The following is a 16,469-nucleotide window of genomic DNA, read 5'->3' as shown; positions in this document are numbered from 1 at the left end:
TCATATGTTAATAATTGTATTAATTGGGCTATTCAGCCCATGTATAAAGAGCGTCTCATAACTCTCACATAAGAATATCATCATCATTATACCCAGTGTATCTTGCTCATAGAAAACTATGGTCAGGGTTTGGGGAGGGAAGAAAGACGACAACTCATACCCATAGAGGAGAGTGTGGTCAAAGAGTCCCTCGGCTCGATAAAGGTCTTGAAAGAGAGAGAAACCTGCAACTTACAAATAGAATAAATAGATTACGTACAAATAACTAAAAATAAAGATAAAAGTAAAGAAGAAGGTAAAGAGCGATAACTAAAGGCAATGAACGATAACAAACGATGGGTACAAGGTACGGGTTTAGTAATCTAAGACGTGGATAAGGCGCCGCCAACTGCCCCTATCCCTGGTTAGGTCGTTGGAGAGGTAAAGTTCATACAGGTCACTTTTAATCTGTTCCTCCCACGTTTTTCTAGGTCTTCCTTGACTTCTCTTGCCCTCCACTGTTATTCATTCGATCCTTCTTACTAGGGCATCATGGGTCTTTCTCTGCACATGCTCAAACCATCTCAACTTGTTCTCCCGCATCTTTGCGGAGAGAGGTGCAACCCCTAACTTCTCCCTGAACTCCTAAACTCTCACATTCGATTATGTAAAAAATAACAATTCAATTTTGACGTTAAAATTATTAATCTCAACTTAAAGTAAACCTTAAATAGATTAATTAAAATAAACAACTTTAATTTTGACCTAAAATTGATCAATTTTAACATTAAAATGATCAATTTTTACTTACAAGTTTATAACTTTAAATGAATCAATTATTTTAAAGTTATCAATTTTGACATTAAAGTGATCAATTTAGACCTTAAAGTGGATAATAATATATAAAGTGATCAATTGAATAATCAGTTATAACTTATAAAAGAAATCAATTATGTACTTAAATTGATCAATTACTAATTGCATATTATGTTTAAAAAGTATAATTTGTTCGATTGGGCTATTGATTTCAATATGAGACGGTCACTCCCAAGACCTTCTATTGATGTAATATGCATTAGAAGGACTATTCAACCTATATTATATATAAAAAGCGTCTTTTAATAAGACCGTCTTAGACAACAATTCGTGTAGATTAACACTAAAAAAACAACTCTGGGTCATTTCTAGCTAGGGTTTGAATCCATTTATTGTTACTTATATGAGTAGTTATTTTGGACATGTGACAACAAATTTGATTTTTGTTTTGATATACCATAAAATCAAAAAAATTTATTTTATTTTTATTTTATGCAATCGATATCAAACTAAATTTTTACTTAAACACATTGAATTATATTCCTTAAAAGGAACCAAACTATGAAATTGAATTAGCTTGAGTCACTCTTGTGAGAGACCGTCTTTCGGTAAAACGACTCCAAAACAAGGAACCCATATACTAATAATTGTGTTAATCAAGCTATTTAATCCCCATATAAAGATCGTCTCACGGTAATACCGTCTCATGGTAAAAAACGTCTTACACATAAAATTCTGATTTTATATAGTATGAAGAAGGCCAAGTTTTAGAAAATATATGTATTACATTATTTCTATACCTTAAGGCTTAATGTGATGGATTTGCGTCTAAGAATGCTAACAAAGACTACTTTTATTTGTTCTTAAGAGTCTGGAAGTCATTTCACGACAGATAAAAATTAAACTTTATTTTTTTTAAGGTTTGATATTAAATTTGTCCTTTTCAAAAAATTTTTAAGCAGTCAAAATGTTAATACGTATATTTATTATTTAGCATAAATTCAATTTAAAAGTAGATTTAAATAAAAAAAAAAGGATTTTATCTTGATTGAAATAACTACCATTTTCTGTTAGTAAGATAAAAATTTTAATTCAACTCTCACATGTCTTTCGGCTCGCTCATCCTAAGTTCCTAACATGTCATTATAAAAAACATGCTTCACATTGTGGCACAGCACAGCAGTAATGTTGGAACAACTTGCTACTCCTCTACAAACAGTGGAAATTGATGTTACTGCCTACCATATTGAAGTAAAACATTATACAAAAGTCAAAATCTTTGGCTTGGCTCTTCCAAAATCCAAGAGATAAAAAGTAAACTAAAACCCCAAAATTGAATAGCCTACCTAGACGATAGTGCGGATTAAGCTTAGTTACGTCTATCTATCGGATAATCTACTTACTACTAATAGATATTAAGATGTAGTTAAATTGAGTTGAGAAATTTTTGACCGTACTCTTCTTTATGAGTATGAGTTACCGTCTTTAATCTTATTGTAAATTTGACTTTATTTTATTAATCAAACATATAAAATAAAGTTACATAAACTTAGTAGGTTACAAAAACATATGACAAGTTCAAACATTTGCTTAACATACACCAAATGTGAACTTCATCATCGGAACACCATATATCGAACCTTGTAACAAGAAGATTTTGTATGTGAACTTGATATTAATTATAAGCGAGATGCTCTTTCCTAAAATGTCATTTCCTCCCTACTACGGTACTTGGAAATATAAACTGGAAATATGTTCTGAGATACAAAGAATTACATTAAATTCCTAGTACAAGGAAATTAGAACGACATGAGAAAACTTAAGTGAAAGAAGAAAATGAAAATTTACAATCGAGGATTGCAAATTCTCTATGTAAAGTGCAAGAGAGAATAAGAAATACAGAAATCATATGTATATTCCGTGTACATCTCATGTAATAAATAACTTACATATGCCTTTTTATAGAAAAGCATACAACCATTCATGAAGTAATATGTTACTTCATGAACCGCAACATCGATTCACGAATCAATGTCGATATTAAAATCAATTCATCCCAATTATTCAGTTAATATAACCATATTAACCGTATGTAGTTATTGCATAACTAACAAAATTGAATAAAACGAACATTGCAAAAACCAGCGCAAAAGTCGCGAGCCGCGACCTGTGCTGATACCAAAACAGAAACTTTTGCAATCTTGTGATATTGCTAATTAATTATTAATTTAATTAATTTATTTGATTTAATTAATTTATTATTTTTGATAACCATCATACGCTTTAAATGACAACACTTCTCTCTCCAAACCCTAATCATAGTTTATATGAGCAGGATATACTGAAATATAATAATAATAATGGGCCTATTAGTAGTATTGTAGTAGGTAGTTTACTCATAGGGTCAACTAAGTTTTTTTCGTGCGGATTATTGATCAATCATATTAAAATGATTTGTGCAACATATAACATGAAAAATAGCAATCAAAATGGTTTACTATGTCTATACATATAAAAATTAATATTTAACTCATTTCATACTAATATATTGAATTCGCCTACGGCTGACTAGTGCTCTAGAATTCAAAACTTTGAAAGAAAATTATACTTGTATCTGATATTGATTATGATACTTGTACGTAAATAAAACCACTTGTTGGTTGTAATAAATTTTGACTTAAGTTTGTCATCACATTCGTCCAACTTCCTCATTAAATAATCACCCACCTTTCTTCTTTCTTTCATTCAATTTTTAATTCTTTAATTTCTTTTCCTACTTTACATTTAAATCCCATCCATCTACCCTCATCAAATCTTGTTGAAACTTTTTGCTTACCCATCTCCAAAACTAATCTATTCCATTCTATAATATCTATATCTATATATATATATATATATATATATATATATATATATATATATATATATATATATATATAAAATAAAACACTAACGGTCCGTTTAATAATCGGTAATAAATGGTGAAAATGGTAATGAAAAAGTAAGTGTAATTTTAATAGGAATATTTATTGACAAATTTAATGGTCATACTTATTCTCCTTCAACAATTTCATTTTCTTCACAAAAGTCATTAAATGCATTACCATTTGAACATACGGTATTAGATGGTAATGCAAAATTGTGAAAAAAAAAACTTTTTTATGATCAAACTTACATTACCATGAGAATAACATGATACATATTATGAAAATTTACACTACAAATCATTTCCATTACCATCAATTAGTATTGTTAATCAAACGGACCGTTAATATCAAATACTTAGATATTTTAGCTACTCTTGTGAGAGACTGTCTCTTAAAGAAAGCCCACATTCTTATTTGCTCTTTAAGTTGTAATAATTGGGCTATTTAACTCATATATATAATGCGTCTCTACGAGAAGCCGTCTCTCACAACAATTTGTGTTAGATATTTTTAGTATTTACAATGCATCAACATCACACTTTTACTCTAACGGCCCGTTGGATAGGTCGTAATAAACGGTGGTGAGGAGAATGAAAAATTAGTGTAATTTTAGTTGAAATATCTTTTAGCTACCTTGATGGTCATGTTTGTCTAACTCTAATATCTCATTTTCTTCCTAAAATGCATTTCGATGCATTACTATTGGGACATATGATCTATATGTTTGTAGCCCCATAATGTGCATTAACCTCAATTTCAGTGGTCTTACACCTTTACTTGCTCTGTTATTACACCAACAATACTTCTCATCAATAATACCCAAATACTTCTATCATCCTATCCATATTTTGTAGTTGTCAACCTCTTTAACATCAATAATACCCACTTCAAATCCTTCCTTCTAGAAACAAAACAAACAGGGGATTAAGGGAGTATTGTACCATAGATTAAAACAATTCAATTGCAATAAATAAAAAAGAAAGGTACCCAATACCCATGTGAGCAAATCCCACTTGTCTTATTTTCTCTTAGGAATTATGATCCAGAAACTAAGGCCAAGTTGGAAGAGAAAACTGTACGTGTATTTCTGAAAACTACTTGTCTTTGCTCTTTTTCCCCCTTCTTGCTCTTGCATTTACTAGCTATGGATATTGAGGTACATAATCTTTTCCATTAAACTTAATATAAAAACAAAGAAAGTTTTGAACTTTCAACTTTGTGGGGCTAATTTATTTTCTGTTTTGCCTACCCATTAAAAATTCAATTCTAGTCATTTAATGGGTTTATTTTTCTTGATCCAAAATAATGGTAGTATTGTTATATTTTTTGCATGATCTCATTTTTCTTTACTAAAGACTTAAACTTTATGGGTCATTACAGTTTAGCTTAATTTTGCTGTTTTGCACGATTATGAAATTTCCTCCATTTTAAGCTACATCAAGTTTGCTTACAAAATTGTGTATTGGGTTTTTTTTTTTTTTTTTTTTTTAAAATTTTTTTTTAATAGTATTTTTGTCCAAAATCTTGATTTTTGTGCAATATTTCAATCTTTTAAGTAATGGGTAATTGGGGTTTTCTTCAATCACATTGGCTTTATTTTGTGCTCTTCCTTGCATTTTCTCATTCCTCCATTGCTAGTATTCAACAAACTAGCACTATATCTATAGGATTTCAAGCTTCTCAAATGAGTTTTATTGATAACAATGGGTATTTTCTCCTATCAAATGACACTAATTTTGCATTAGGGTTCAACACAACTTCTAATGATGTTACCTTGTTCATGTTAGTCATCATGCACCAACCTAGCTCCACAGTTATATGGACTGCTAATAGAGCCACCCCTGTTAAAAATTCTGACCCTTTTCTTTTTGATACTGATGGTAAAGTGTCCCTCCGAAGCGATGGGAAAGCGGTATGGGAGGCGGATACTGGTGGAAAACTGGTTTCTGTAGTCGAATTGCAGGATTCTGGTAACTTAGTCATGTTTGGGACTGATAATAAAACCATTGTTTGGGAGAGTTTTAAGCATCCTACAGATACTCTTATTTTGAATCAGGATTTCTTAGAAGGTATGGTGCTTTCGAGTAATCCGAATCCTAATAAGGGTAATTTAACCTATAAACTTGAGATTAAGTCTGGTGGTGTTATTCTTTCTTCTGGGTATAAGACACCCCTAACTTATTGGTCTTTAAAAGGGGATTCAAGGAAGATTATAAATAATGATGGGTTGATTAGTTTAGCACGAATCGAGTCGAATGCATGGAAGTTTTATGATAAGAACAAGGCATTGATATCACAGTTATTGTTTCCATCTAATACTAATCCCAAGAATTCCACTCCTATTGCTGTCCTGGGATATGATGGGTTTTTGGTCTTTGATAGTATACCATCTAGGTTTGCTGATCTGATGAAAATACCGAGTGATCCTTGTGGAACACCCGAGCCTTGTGATGACTCGTATGGTGTATGTTCGAATACTGATTTTTATAGCCAGTGCCCGTGTCCTCCTGGACTAGCTCCACAGTCTTGTAAATCTGGTTTTTATGATCTATGTAGGAATACAAGTGATGATGTTCGGTTAGTCAGTCCTGGTGATGGGCTTAACTATTTTGCTCTTGGGTTTGCTCCGCCTTCCACGAAAACTGATTTGGCAGGCTGTAAGGACTCTTGTAGTAGAAATTGCTCATGCCATGGTTTGTTCTATGACAACACCTCACGCAACTGCTTTGTTTTCGATAGGATAGGAAGTTTCATTTCCGATCCCAAGTCCAAGTACACTGTTTTCATTAAAGTTTCGATGATCGAAGGTGTTGGAGAAGGGAACGGGAATAGCAATCGTAAACACTTGTCTATTGTCATTGTTATAGTCATTCTGACTGTATTGCTAGTTGCTGGTATGATTTATGGAGGATGCAGGTATTACAAGACGAAAAAAGTGTTGGGATCTCTTCATGAAACTTCCGAAGAAGATAATTTCCTCGAGTCGTTGTCTGGGATGCCGGTTAGGTTTAGCTACCAGTCGCTTCAAGATGCAACCAACAATTTCTCGGTGAAGCTTGGGCAAGGAGGATTTGGGTCGGTTTACCAAGGGAAGCTTCCCGATGGTACATTGATCGCTGTGAAAAAACTTGAAGGGGTTGGTCAAGGGAAAAAAGAGTTCCGAGCTGAAGTTAGTATCATAGGTAGCATCCATCACATTCATTTGGTTAGACTAAAGGGGTTTTGTACGGAAGGGAGCCATCGGCTTTTAGCCTACGAGTTTATGGCTAATGGTTCGTTAGACAAATGGATTTTCAAGCGAAATAAGGACAATAGTTGTGTTTTAGATTGGGCGACGAGGTTCAATATCGCGGTAGGAACTGCAAAAGGACTAGCATATCTTCATGAGGATTGTGAAGTGAAAATAGTCCATTGTGACATAAAGCCGGAAAATGTGCTTTTGGATGAACATTTCGAGGCAAAAGTATCGGATTTTGGGTTAGCCAAGTTGATGACGAGGGAGCAAAGCCATGTTTTTACCACACTTCGTGGCACTCGTGGGTATCTTGCTCCCGAGTGGATAACAAACTACGCCATCTCGGAGAAGAGTGATGTTTACAGTTATGGAATGGTGTTACTTGAAATCATCGGCGGAAGGAAAAACTTTGATCCATCACTTTCCTCGGAAAAATCCCATTTCCCGGCTTATGCATTCAAGATGATGGAGGAAGGGAAGCTTAACGAAATCCTTGACTCGAGCCTAAAATACAACCTCAATGACGAGAGTGTCACAACCGCGATTAAGGTTGCATTGTGGTGCATTCAAGAAGACATGTCAATGAGGCCACCTATGACTAAAGTTGTCCAAATGCTTGAAGGGATCAGCTTTGTTCCTGAGCCTCCTACGTCTTCGTTGACTGGTGCTAGACTTTTCTCTACTTTCTTTAAGTTAACGAGCAGCGATGGTAGTCAAGGCACAGGGACCGGGAGTTCCTCTGGACCGTCTGAATGGAACAGCGATGTTAATATGTCTGCAGTCCGGCTCTCAGGGCCAAGATAGCTAATGCATATACACGGGCAGCTAAACGTCTATAAAGGATTGTCTTGTTATGTGTCTTATTGTAAATATTTAGCTCAGGGCAACCAAATTTTGTCACACTTTGTTGTATGATCTTGTTTGAAACATAAGAGAATAGCTTGTTATAATACAAATGGCTTATTAAATCATATACTTCTTATTTACGTGAAATTGCAGGTATATTTGCTACCAAGTGTCAATTTATAAATTACTGTTCTATTATCATTTTGTCACTAATAAGGATAAAATTGCATATATTTGATCTGACTTCAAATCCCAGTTATGTGGAAGCCTAGGAGGCACAAATGACTTATTAAATTATGTACACTTTTTATTTATATGATGTTGCAGATGATATTTGTTATCAAAATTCAATCGAAAACAACCTTTTAGTTATCAGTAACCAGAATAATGTTGCGTAAATCCGATCCACTAAACCCCGCTTAAGAGGGAGCCATTTAACCAGATTTGAGTAATAAAATTTGTTCTTATTATTGGTGCCCATTTGCTGGGATATGATCCTTAATGTGTGACAGTCAATTAGTATTTAAAATTAATAATCCCAAGATACCAAACCTTGTACCTGGAATTCAAAAATCACTAATTTATGCAACAAATGCCAACTAGAAGGAGTACTAAATCAAACTACTGTTTCCTGGTGTTGCCATATTACCAGAAATGAATCATGCAACCAGAAAGAAGTGCGTTTGTTCTGACTTTTCTAACATAATACCAAAGTAATAATACTATTATATTACTGGCTGGAATAAACTTGTCTTAATTTATTTTAGATATTATCTCGTTATTTTTATTCTTTATATTATCTCTCTTATTTTTTTAAAAAACTCTACTATTTTAAACTAATATATTTAACTTTTTAATCTCCAAGTTAAAATCAAATGGGACTAATTCGTTGAGACGGGAAATATTTTCCATTAAAAAATGCAATTGGTTTGACTAACAAAGAGTTTATGTAGTATGATCATCAAATGGAAAGTTTAGTTGCCAATTAATAGTCTAACCACTAGCGCACTACTAATAACTCACTCCAATTAGTCAATAAAACATGTTAATCAAAGCAAAATTCACTATATTTGTACGAAACAATGACCTCTAAAGAAGAACATATTTCATTTACGGATTCTAATAAAGTATATAATACTAGTATATTTTTTCAGTTTTTATTACGTGAAGAGCTTAGGTTGTATTCACACTTTTACTTTAAAAAATTCTCAATTAAATGAAAAGTGATAGAACATATAACGTATAACATATTAGAAGTTACAATAATCAACCTAAACTTTTAATCGAGTTAGGGAGTTATTAAAATTAATTATTTTTTTATTGAAAATAAGAAATTAAAAAGACAAGCTGGTAGAGGATCAATGACTCATGAATCATGAGCACTATTTATCCAAAAAGATACTCTAGTTGGGAAATAACTCCTTGTTTAGTCTAAAGATTTGGAGAAAGTAGCCTATCTTTCCATTATCCATGAAGAAAGCAATACAATTTGACCATTTCCCCTATATATGTTTCTTAGTTTGACCATCTTATATACTTTAAGTTATTTATTAATTATAACTGTTCAATTTAATATTTACTCATCTTTCTTTTTTCTATTTTTTTTTTACCATTATCCCATTTCTTTAATCTTCTTCCATTTTTCTTCATCTTTCCTCTTTCATTTGGTGTATGTTTTCACCATAACCCCAATTTTTTTTCCTCTTCTTCCTTCTCTCTTTCATCTTCTTACTAAAAGCTATTGATTAATTGATTGTTGAACTCATCAATTAGCTCTAATTTATAAATGACTTTTAAATTTGTGTACATATTATTGATTTTTTTTTTCAAAATACTAGTTAAATAAAAGATTCTATTTCTTTTGACCTACTTTTATCTTCATAGTGAAACGACCTTCACATAAGTATGTATATAATTGTTTAGTTAGAATATAGATTTTTTGTGTTGATTGTTTAGTTAGAATATAGAATTTTTGTGTTGAGACTGTCGCATAAGATATCGAATTACCAATTCACATAAAAAGTTGCTAATATAAAGGTACACAAATTCTTATATGAAACAATCTCATCATGAGACATGTCTCATACTCGGACTAAATAACCTGATAATAAAAAATTTCAACTTATGACGTTTTTGTTTTGATGTCGTCTAACACTGTTCTCATAGAGCACAGGCCGAAAAAGTAAGATATTAACCGTTCCAAATGGATGAGATTATTGTCCAAAACCGTTGGCTGAAGATGACGACCATTGGCTCCGAATTGCCAACATTACGCCATTGTTTTGCCACCCGAATATCATCTTATTCTTCATCAAATTCATCATTTTCCCACAAAAATTTAAAAATTCCCACTAAATTTCGTCCAACGACGGTCAAATTTAGCGCCAAAGCTGCTCCATGTACCATTCCCAACTCCGCAATTACACCCACTTCAGGTAATCAACAAAATTCTGATATAATGAATTTGTGAGGATTTGTGCCTTAAAAATTCTTTTTAATATGATGCAACACATGGATTTAGAAATTATTCTTGAATAACACAGTAAAATAAATTCTTTTGGGAGTAATATGGATTTTAAATTTACATATTTGTAGGACAATAGTTGTGTGAATTAGATTTCACCCCAAACCTTTTTGAATTTAGAAGTTGAAGTTCATTGAGTTAAAATTTGTAAGTTTCAATTTTTTTGAGAAATGTCAATTCAATTTGAAATTGAGAAATCGATTTGAACATTAAGTAAGAGACTAGAATTGGTAAAATGAGGTATAAATGGACGATATGTTGACATTTCATTAGCTATACAAAGAAAAAATAATGAACTGTGATGGAAGGTGATGTAAATGTGTTTTAGCTACTCTCGAGTGACCGTCTCTTAGAGATATGACCTCAAAACATGAAGCCACATTCTTATTTCCTCTTTTAAGCTGTATTAATTAGGCTATTTAGCCCATATATTAAATGCGTCTTTCGGAGAGACCGTGTCTCACAACAATTTGTGAATGCGTTTTTTGTGTGCGGAGAGGCAATGATGAAGATAAGATTCAATCCTAGAATAATTTGTATTACATAAATTTTAGCAATAGAGAGAACCCTTTACCTTAGGCTTAGAATTTGAAACATATGAGCATAAGATGGAAGTAGCAAATATGCAAATATTAAGATGGATGTGTGGTCACACTATAATGGATAAGATTAGAAATCAAGTTTTGAGAGAGAGGCTAGGGGTTGCGCCCGTTTCTTCAAAGATGCGTGAAATTGAAATGGATTGGGCATGTCCAAAGGAAGATCACATACATACCTGTGGGTTGAGATGGGTGTAAAACAAATCAATTGATGAAAAGAGAGTCGTGGTAGGCTAAGAAAACTTAAGAGGGAGCAAATTAAAATTGGCATTGGTCAGTTGCACCTCTTTAAGGATTTGACTAGCGATAAAACTAGTTGGAGACACTAGTATCGTGTCCTAGACCATATGTAGTCTTCTTTGCCATGTTTGTTGTTTGTGCATGTAGGTTTGTTATTTATATTTTCGTGGTTTGCTTTTAGTCATTATGCTTGTCTTGCATTGCCTTGCCATTTTTTTGTTTTGTGTTTTGCAGGTTTCTTCTGAGCCGAAGGCCTCACTCGCCGGTGGCCACAACCTCCTATATAAGGGTATGGTTTGCCACCTTCTATTCGTCCCCTAACCCTGATCATAGCTGTTATGAACGAGATATATACTAGGTATGATGATGCTGATGTATATGACATTCTAGTGGTTATAATGAGTTATAGTAATATGGCATCAAATGATGCACACTTTTTCTTTTATTTATGTGAAGTTTACATGATTTTTTGTTATTAAACGGTACAGTTATGTACATCTCACCTTCCAAACCTTGGCTCAGTAGGAGTTGGTTAATGTCATTGGGATAATGGAAAATTGTACTATTGTTTGCTGCGGAAATGAGTGAATGACTGACTTCAGCTTGTGCTTTGCTCGCAGATAATCATGGTAAATTCAATTCATGTAGGAGAAGAGGACTCGTTTTCCTTTCGGTTGCTTTACCTTTTCTTTTTCCTTTGCAACAATATGTCAAAGGTTTCACTGTTGAAGCAGAAGAGTGAGTACAATTTGTTCTGATGTTTTCAGACTTTCAGTTTTGCTTAATGAGATGTTTGCAACTTTGCAGCAATACCTTGTATGACACTGAAAATTATAAACATCTTTGTCAATCGTTCCAGAAACAATCTTTTTGTTATAATATGTTAATCTTAAGCCTACCCACATGTGTAAATTTTCCGACCTTAGTGATATTGGTTCAGTTCCAAATTACATAAACTTTTCGGAATCTATTTGTAGAAATTTTCAAAAGGTTAAACATAGAAATAATGGCTTGACTTAGAAGTTTCTTAGTTCCAGTACTTCGTCTTTAATGTAACCCATCATTTGAATTTACCAGGATCTGTTGACCTCTTACTGTTAACTTTTTATGCTATACATGAAGGGTCGGAACTCCTGATTATCGACTTATAAAGGAGGAGATAAGGAAGGTTTTGTCTAAAGGAAAGGCAGCTGGTGTACTTCGTCTTGTGTTTCATGATGCAGGAACCTTTGAACTCAGAGAGAATTCAGGTATTCAAGGGACCTTTAATGTGTTCATACAAACTTGGTCTTTTGGTTACCATATTTTTTACGCCAAAGTGTAGAACATTCTAGAGGACTGACAATACGACAAACACGACGTGGCACACAGAATGTATTAATAACTGTTAAAATTGTTTCTAATTTGTGAATACATTACTGAGTAGGGAATATTATTCGAATCGACTGACATGACAGACATGCACAAAAGATTTATGCATGACCTGACTGCCTTATCTATAGAACCCATCATCATACAGAAGAAATTTAGTGTTTATGATGGTTAACTAGTTGAAAAGAGTTTTTTCCGATTCTGATATCCTGATTTCATGTGTAGGCGGTATGAACGGTTCTATTACATATGAACTTGAAAGGCCAGAGAATAAAGGGCTCAAAAAATCTTTGAAGGCATGCTCCTTTCCCGTCTTTCAAAACTTTCACATTTTTCGTATCCATTTATAGACACTAGTTTATATTATGTGAAAACTTGGCTGCTGCGCTACTGTTGTTAAACGCTGGTGCTTATGCCACGTGTCAATTTTAGGCATAGTCAATGTAACATAATTAGCCAGTTAATTCGCTTTTTAGATTTGCAATTCACTCAAAATGACCCTAAAATAGCCCAAAACCGACCATTTTACTTTTTAGATTCGCGATGTGCAAGGAGATTAGTGAATCATGTGACAGTGGGCATATTTCATGGATGTTCAGCTTTTGATATGGTGTCAATCCATCTAAATTATAACTGAATGCCTGTTTTAGGTTATTTCGAAAGCCAAAGACGTGCTGGACGAAATGCTATCAGGTGAGCTGGTACTAGAATATTCAACCAAAGTTCATAAGCATTTATTTGATGTTCTTTTCCTTGTCGCTAGTTGTTGCAAGTTAATTTGTTTCCCGTTTACCAGTGTCATGGGCAGACATGATTGCTGTGGCTGGAGCCGAGGCAGTCTCGATTTGCGGAGGTCCAGAGATCCCTGTTCGATTAGGGAGACTTGATTCGCAGTAAGATACTAAGATTAATGCTTTTGGCTTGAGTGAACGGTGAACCCGATGATAAGATTTAAGTTTTAATATTTGTTTATGCTGCATTTTGTTGTGGTTTATAGATGACTTTGGGTTTTGAATGTGGTTTGAATCTTCTAATGGTGTACATTATGTTGGGACAAAATCCAGTTTGAGTCAGACCAGTGTAACGTAATTCGCTAGTTAATTCGCCTTTTAAATTTGGGATTCTCTTAAAATTGTTGAAAATAACCCATAACCGACCATAATTTGCTTTTTATGATTCGTGATTCGTAGGGAGATTAGCGAATCATGTGACACTGAGTCAAACACCGTTCGTTTCGTCTCATAAGCGTTGACAAAATTCTGTCTTTCCCTTACTATGTTTCATTTTACAGGACTCCTGATCCTGAAGGTAGACTACCCGAGGAATCACTGGATGCACCGAGATTGAAGCAATGTTTTCAAATAAAAGGCTTTTCGTGAGTGCGTATGCTTAATTCTTTAAAGCTTCCTATTTAGCGAACTACAAAGCATAGCTTTGATGCTAGTATGCTACATTTCATTCCGGTTTGATCAACTCCGTTGCTAATGTAATTTCATATTGTTTGCATATGTTTCCTTTATTATTTTCTGTAATTTGTGCCTTGTAAAACCTTTCAAGGACTCAAGAACTCGTCGCACTATCAGGGGCTCATACTCTGGGAAGTAAAGGATTTGGCAGCCCATTTGTATTTGACAATTCATACTACAAAATACTCCTCGAAAAACCATGGATGTCATCAGGTCAGCTGGCTCACTACTCACCACATTAACCATTCTTAGTAATACGTCTTGATCGACAAATCCACATATTAAAGAGAAATAGTAGAATTTAGGCTGTTGTTGTCCTTCCGATGTTAGTTAAAGGCGCGTATAGTTTTATCACTAAGCATACAAGAAAATATCAAAATATGTCCATTTCAGGCACAACCAATATCGTCTTGTGTTATGTATAACACATTAACGGAAGTTGGTTTGTTGATTCATTTTGTCATTCACTGCAGCTGGAATGTCAAGTATGATCGGGCTTCCTTCAGACCGCGCATTAGTCGAAGATGATGAATGCTTAAGGTCTGTTTCATCCTTTTTCCTGACGTAAATCATAAACCCCACTTTCTTTGATACTTCATTGTGGTTTTGAACCTGTGCATGAGTTCCCCGCTTAACTTTGTATATTACATGTCAAGGAACCAACTCAACCAAAAGCATAAGTTGATGATTGAGATACCACGATATGTTATATACTCTATCACGCACCCTCACACAAAAGCCTTTGGGCAAGAAGTGTGGAATGCAACACAGACCCTCTTCATACCAGACGCTAAATATTCCATGGTGGTTGAGATTTTGGGCAAGAAATGTGAATGTAACACTAACCCTCTACATACCTGATGGTAAATATTCAACTTTAAATGAAGGGTGGTTGAGATTCGACCCTGTGGCCTTTTGTCACCATGGCCTCTGATACCATGTTAAGAAACCAACTTAACCAAAGCTGAAGTTGATAATGGTTACTCTAACATTACATTCTAGTCCGAAACACCATCATCCCGGAGCTGAATTAGTGCCTAAAACGACACCATGTAAATGCATTAGTGGGTAGCACTCGATCATATAATTGTAAGTTAGACGGGCCTTAGTCGAAGTAAAACGCATGCATCAGAAAAACTCGATCTTCCAAGTGCTGATGCTTGATAACGACGTTGCTTTGAGTGCAGATGGATTAGAAATTACGCGAATGATCAAGATTTGTTTTTTGAGGATTTTAAGAATGTATACATCAAGTTAGTCGATTCTGGTGCAAGGTGGAAAGCTATATGAACTGCAGCTTCTTTGAGAAACAAGTATGGTTGTTGAATCAAATCATGAAAAGGATTTTTGCACTTTTTACTGCTGTTAGTGAAGAGTAATTGAGCATATTATAGAATGGTTAGATCAATCATATTATTTGTAGCACTTTTATACTCTTATCTTTTATACTCTTATCTTTTTTGGTGGAATTGCTAGATTTATCTGGAACGGAAACTTAAAAAGTTTGTGATCTAAGTCATTTGATATGGTATCTGAAGTCGATGACGGATATAAATCTTATTATCTCTTCTTTTATCTCTTTTATTAGATAAAATATTTATCGTCAAGTGGTTTGCTTTTTGTTTTATTTTTAATTGTAATTTATTGTTACACTATAAAATAGATTAGTAATTTCTTGAGGACGAGGGAGTACTCATTTGTTATTTGAATTTCTTATTATTAAGATGTTTGGAGAATAAGATAAAAAAATCGTCTGAAATAAGAAAAAAAATATATAGATAAAAATTAGAAGCAGTGAAGATCATTTTGGTAAATGGATATGAATCAAACAAAAAGGTAGTAGTATTTTATGTTTTTAATCATTTCATTTATATAGTTTTATACAATCATTAAAGTAATCTCAATACGTTATGGAATTTTCTTATAATAATATATTTTCTTTGGTACAATATAAAGCACCGTCGGTGCAAAATGTGTTCCTACATTGGAATCTTGTGCTATAAATTACATCACATTATTAAGTAGCTTTTACATATACTAAAATTTAAAATATTTAAATTTATGTAATTTTATATTTATATTGATAATACTAATAAAAATATTGTTTTTGATTAATATTTGATAGCGAATATTATGTGTTAAATTACATAAATAAAAAATCACATAATTTTAATAAGACGTTTTAATATAGTTCATTTTAATTCATAAATAAAAAATCATAAATTTTAACCTCAACAAAATAAGCAAATTAAAAGCTTGTGCAATGTTTCTAATAATATAAGGAGTATAATATAAATTCAAAAAGTATACTCCAAATTTGGTAATAAAGTTTATTTCAATTTTCTTTCTACTTTGAGACATTAGGTTAATCATGGCATGATGCACCCATGTGCTTTGGGTGGCTCAAATCAAGCTTTGATTTTACATTGATCCCTTCTTAAATTGTAGATTTGTAGTACTAAATAA

The 16,469-nt window shown here is 33.2% G+C and overlaps 2 protein-coding genes across 3 annotated transcripts; both read left to right on the top strand.

The window, feature by feature from the left end:
- The first annotated feature begins 4,497 nt into the window (after positions 1–4,497).
- Positions 4,498–7,990, top strand: LOC130804345 (G-type lectin S-receptor-like serine/threonine-protein kinase SD2-5). Of its 2 annotated transcripts, XM_057668750.1 has the most exons (2): positions 4,498–4,878; positions 5,609–7,989. In XM_057668750.1, the coding sequence occupies exon 2, from the start codon at positions 5,704–5,706 to the stop codon at positions 7,759–7,761; it is 2,058 nt and encodes a 685-aa protein (XP_057524733.1). In that variant the 5' UTR covers positions 4,498–4,878; positions 5,609–5,703; the 3' UTR covers positions 7,762–7,989. The 2 variants fall into 2 exon arrangements, with proteins under 2 accessions (XP_057524733.1, XP_057524732.1); XM_057668749.1 differs by lacking the exon at positions 4,498–4,878 and having other exon boundaries at positions 4,892–7,990.
- Positions 7,991–9,988: 1,998 nt separating this feature from the next.
- On the top strand, positions 9,989–15,587 carry LOC130804266 (putative L-ascorbate peroxidase 6). The gene is made up of 10 exons (XM_057668650.1): positions 9,989–10,238; positions 11,787–11,904; positions 12,289–12,416; positions 12,763–12,833; positions 13,188–13,230; positions 13,334–13,430; positions 13,829–13,912; positions 14,095–14,216; positions 14,477–14,543; positions 15,191–15,587. Exons 1-10 carry the CDS (start codon positions 10,007–10,009, stop codon positions 15,291–15,293), a joined length of 1,065 nt encoding a protein of 354 aa, XP_057524633.1. The 5' UTR covers positions 9,989–10,006; the 3' UTR covers positions 15,294–15,587.
- Positions 15,588–16,469: the final 882 nt, after the last annotated feature.

The sequence above is a fragment of the Amaranthus tricolor genome, chromosome 17 (assembly GCF_026212465.1).
Source record: "Amaranthus tricolor cultivar Red isolate AtriRed21 chromosome 17, ASM2621246v1, whole genome shotgun sequence".
In the NCBI taxonomy this organism is placed as follows: domain Eukaryota; kingdom Viridiplantae; phylum Streptophyta; class Magnoliopsida; order Caryophyllales; family Amaranthaceae; genus Amaranthus; species Amaranthus tricolor.
The sequence above is the reverse complement of the archived record's forward strand: the minus strand, read 5'-3'. Positions and strand labels throughout refer to the sequence as shown.

Coding starts and splice junctions, on each gene's coding strand:
- LOC130804345 (XM_057668749.1), top strand. CDS start 5,281: ATGGGTAATTGGGGTTTTCTTCAATCACATTGGCTTTATTTTGTGCTC.
- LOC130804266 (XM_057668650.1), top strand. CDS start 10,007: ATGGATGAGATTATTGTCCAAAACCGTTGGCTGAAGATGACGACCATT. Junction 12,417..12,762: donor TGAACTCAGAGAGAATTCAG/GTATTCAAGGGA, acceptor TTTCATGTGTAG/GCGGTATGAACGGTTCTATT. Junction 12,834..13,187: donor GGCTCAAAAAATCTTTGAAG/GCATGCTCCTTT, acceptor TGCCTGTTTTAG/GTTATTTCGAAAGCCAAAGA.